Source organism: Nicotiana tomentosiformis, chromosome 5 (genome assembly GCF_000390325.3).
Source record: "Nicotiana tomentosiformis chromosome 5, ASM39032v3, whole genome shotgun sequence".
Classification (NCBI taxonomy): Eukaryota; Viridiplantae; Streptophyta; class Magnoliopsida; order Solanales; family Solanaceae; genus Nicotiana; species Nicotiana tomentosiformis.
The window spans coordinates 9441704-9444676 of record NC_090816.1 but is presented as its reverse complement, the minus strand read 5'-3'; the positions used below and the strand labels follow the sequence as shown (position 1 = coordinate 9444676).

The following is a 2973-nucleotide window of genomic DNA, read 5'->3' as shown; positions in this document are numbered from 1 at the left end:
AAAGGCGTGTAGAGCAAATACAATCTCGTACTCTACGATCGTGCCACGTTTCATATTCCTAAAAGAGAAAGGTAAAATATATTTTTGATCGAAAGGCGAATAATCGGCGTGGTTGTCCTAAGTACCACATGCGTGTCAGAACAGCAAGCTAATCGTGTTGTCGCTCTCTCATTGGCCCACGTAAACTTTTTATTATAAAATCTGATCCACACGTGGTCTTAATCTGTCAACAAATGGACGGTCAAGATCTGTGTCTTCAATTGAGAATCCTACGTCATAACAACTATACGTGTCAAACTCTGCCCTGGACGGTGACGGGCAGCTGCCCGAAATTAGCCCCACTATAATTTGGTCTTTCCTCTGTACCTATAAGCTTCATTTTTATGGGTCCTCTCCTGTCTACTCCCCAAAGATTTCTCGTATCTCTTCTCATTGATTAATTGTCAGCTTTATTATTTATTCAAAAAATATTTTCTCGTGAAATTGTAATAAAAGAGTAAATTTGATATATAATGGCTGGGATGTGTTGTGGTGTTAATTTAGCTGAAACAGAAGCTACAACTCCAGTTGAGCCAAGTTCAGAAGCTGCAAGACGACGTCGTATGGAAATCCATCAGTTCCGTTTAGCTCCGCCGTTGGAAAACGGAACAAAACGCCACAAAGTGGAGAAAGTTGTAGATCAAAGCAAGAGACGGAAGTTGGAAACTAGTGTAACGATTTCATTGACGTCTCCGTTAAGTGTAACGGAGAAGGTAGTAGAGAAAGAATTTGAAGCTAAACCTTTGGATCTGTTGGAATCTGATGTTTCGTCTGTTAAAATTGAGCGTCCTGAGGTTGTTTCTGGTAATAATAATCCACCTAAGTTTGGTACAACTTCTGTATGTGGAAGACGACGTGATATGGAAGATGCAGTAGCAGTTCACCCTTCGTTTTGCAAGGAAGAAAATGAAAATTCAAACAGTTTACATTTCTATGGTGTATACGACGGGCACGGCTGTTCACATGTAAGAAATGTTTTGCAAATTGGAATCTGAACTATTCCCTCTTTTTCTTTTGTTTGTAGTTTTGCTGAACTTGTTTGATTTTTTTTTATAGGTGGCTATGAAATGCAAAGATAGAATGCACGAGATAGTGAAAAACGAGGTGGAGAAAGGGGAAACCCAGTGGAAAGAAGTGATGACCCAAAGCTTCTCTCAAATGGATAATGAAGTTGTCCACTATTCGAGTGGAGCTTTAGGTGGATCGAGGTCAAATTGTAGGTGCGAACTTCAGACTCCACAGTGTGATGCCGTTGGGTCAACTGCTGTTGTTGCAGTGGTTACTCCTGAGAAGATCATCGTCTCCAATTGCGGTGATTCTCGTGCTGTCCTTTGCAGAAATGGCGTCGCGATTCCTCTTTCCATCGATCATAAGGTGAGACATAGATTCAATACCTCTCATAAGTTTATAAAATTTGATTTTACGCTACTAATTTTATTGGGCCGCCCTCTTATAACTATGCTGTGTTTCTATTGTAGCCGGATCGACCAGATGAATTGAATCGTATACAAGAAGCAGGTGGTCGTGTTATATATTGGGATGGACCAAGGGTTCTTGGAGTTTTAGCCATGTCACGAGCAATTGGTGACAATTACTTGAAACCATATGTTATATCGGAACCGGAGGTGACTATAACGGAAAGAACCGAAGAGGACGAGTGTTTGATATTAGCTAGCGATGGATTGTGGGATGTCGTCTCGAACGAGACCGCTTGTGGTGTGGCTCGTATGTGCTTGCAATCAAGGAAGCCACCATCCCCGCATGGTTCGCCGGAAAATGACGTCACTGTGACCGGAGCCGGAGAAAGCTCCGACCAGTTGTGTTCAGATGCGTCAATTCTTTTGACTAAATTGGCCTTGGCTAGGCACAGTACTGATAATGTTAGCGTTGTCGTGGTTGATTTAAGAAAAGATTTATAACATTATTATAAGGATTAAGTGTATATTTTTGTTATTGATTTTCAATTTTCTAAGGTTGTACGTATCTAGTAATTTACCTTGAGGGTTTTCTTAAAGAAGAAAACTTAAATTGTTAGGATTTAACATGGGTTGTTATGATTTACTATGATTTATGAGCAAAGCTGCTATTATGATCTAGTAATATTTTAGAAAAAATGGAGATAGAAATTGTATAAATCTGATTTCTCCAACTGTCTCAAAATTTATGTGAAATATAGAAAATACAAAATTCTATTCTAGTTTTCTTTCACCAAAGTGAATTATTGGGGAACAGCTGTGTCAAACTTGATGTGAAATGTGGAATGCACACTCAGATACTCTAAATTTATTTTTCGCCGGATTGAAATTCAATAACCGGATTCATATTTTCTGTAAGTTGTATTTTTCTTTATATATATAATTTGGGGATATTTTAGTTACAAAATTTATGCAAAAAAAAAAAAAAATCAATCATTCGTATACCACTGAAATTTACCTAAAATTTCTTCCAACTCCACTGTAAAGGTGAAAATATAATTTTCTTTTCGGTGAGAATAAAAAAAGAAAGGTCATAATGTAATGCGTGAAAATGAATATGATAAGGGGAACAATGGGTCTTTTTTATGGGGACCATAATATAATGTATAGATAGGATAGATAATTGTCAACTTGGCATGGATGAGGAAATTAGCTAGAGCTATGCTAATTATAAATAGGAAAAATTAACCTTAATAGTCGTTTATTTAATCTCTTTAAATTTAAAAGAAAAGTTGACAAATAATAGTTGATGAATATATAAAATTTATACATTATATATGTATAATCGTGTAAATAATATATAATTTATTAATATCGGTTATTTGGTACATAAATTATTTCATATTCATGGAGAATTTGAAAAAGGGTCATACCTCATAATGTCACGTGGACAACCTATTATAATGTAAGCATCAATTAAGTGCTTTATTTGAACCTATGAGTCTGTGACCTGTTAGTC

General features: G+C 36.6%; 1 protein-coding gene across 1 annotated transcript; it reads left to right on the top strand.

The window, feature by feature from the left end:
- The first annotated feature begins 379 nt into the window (after positions 1 to 379).
- LOC104099277 (protein phosphatase 2C 37-like) lies at positions 380 to 2135 on the top strand. The gene is made up of 3 exons (XM_009606217.4): positions 380 to 1004; positions 1096 to 1413; positions 1518 to 2135. Exons 1-3 carry the CDS (start codon positions 513 to 515, stop codon positions 1956 to 1958), a joined length of 1251 nt encoding a protein of 416 aa, XP_009604512.1. The 5' UTR covers positions 380 to 512; the 3' UTR covers positions 1959 to 2135.
- Positions 2136 to 2973: the final 838 nt, after the last annotated feature.

Bases quoted from the DNA above. Each gene is read 5' to 3' on its own strand.
- LOC104099277 (XM_009606217.4), top strand. From the start codon at position 513: ATGGCTGGGATGTGTTGTGGTGTTAATTTAGCTGAAACAGAAGCTACA. The intron at 1,005-1,095 runs GTAAGAAATGTT...TTTTTTTTATAG, and splicing joins ACGGGCACGGCTGTTCACAT to GTGGCTATGAAATGCAAAGA. The intron at 1,414-1,517 runs GTGAGACATAGA...TTTCTATTGTAG, and splicing joins CTCTTTCCATCGATCATAAG to CCGGATCGACCAGATGAATT.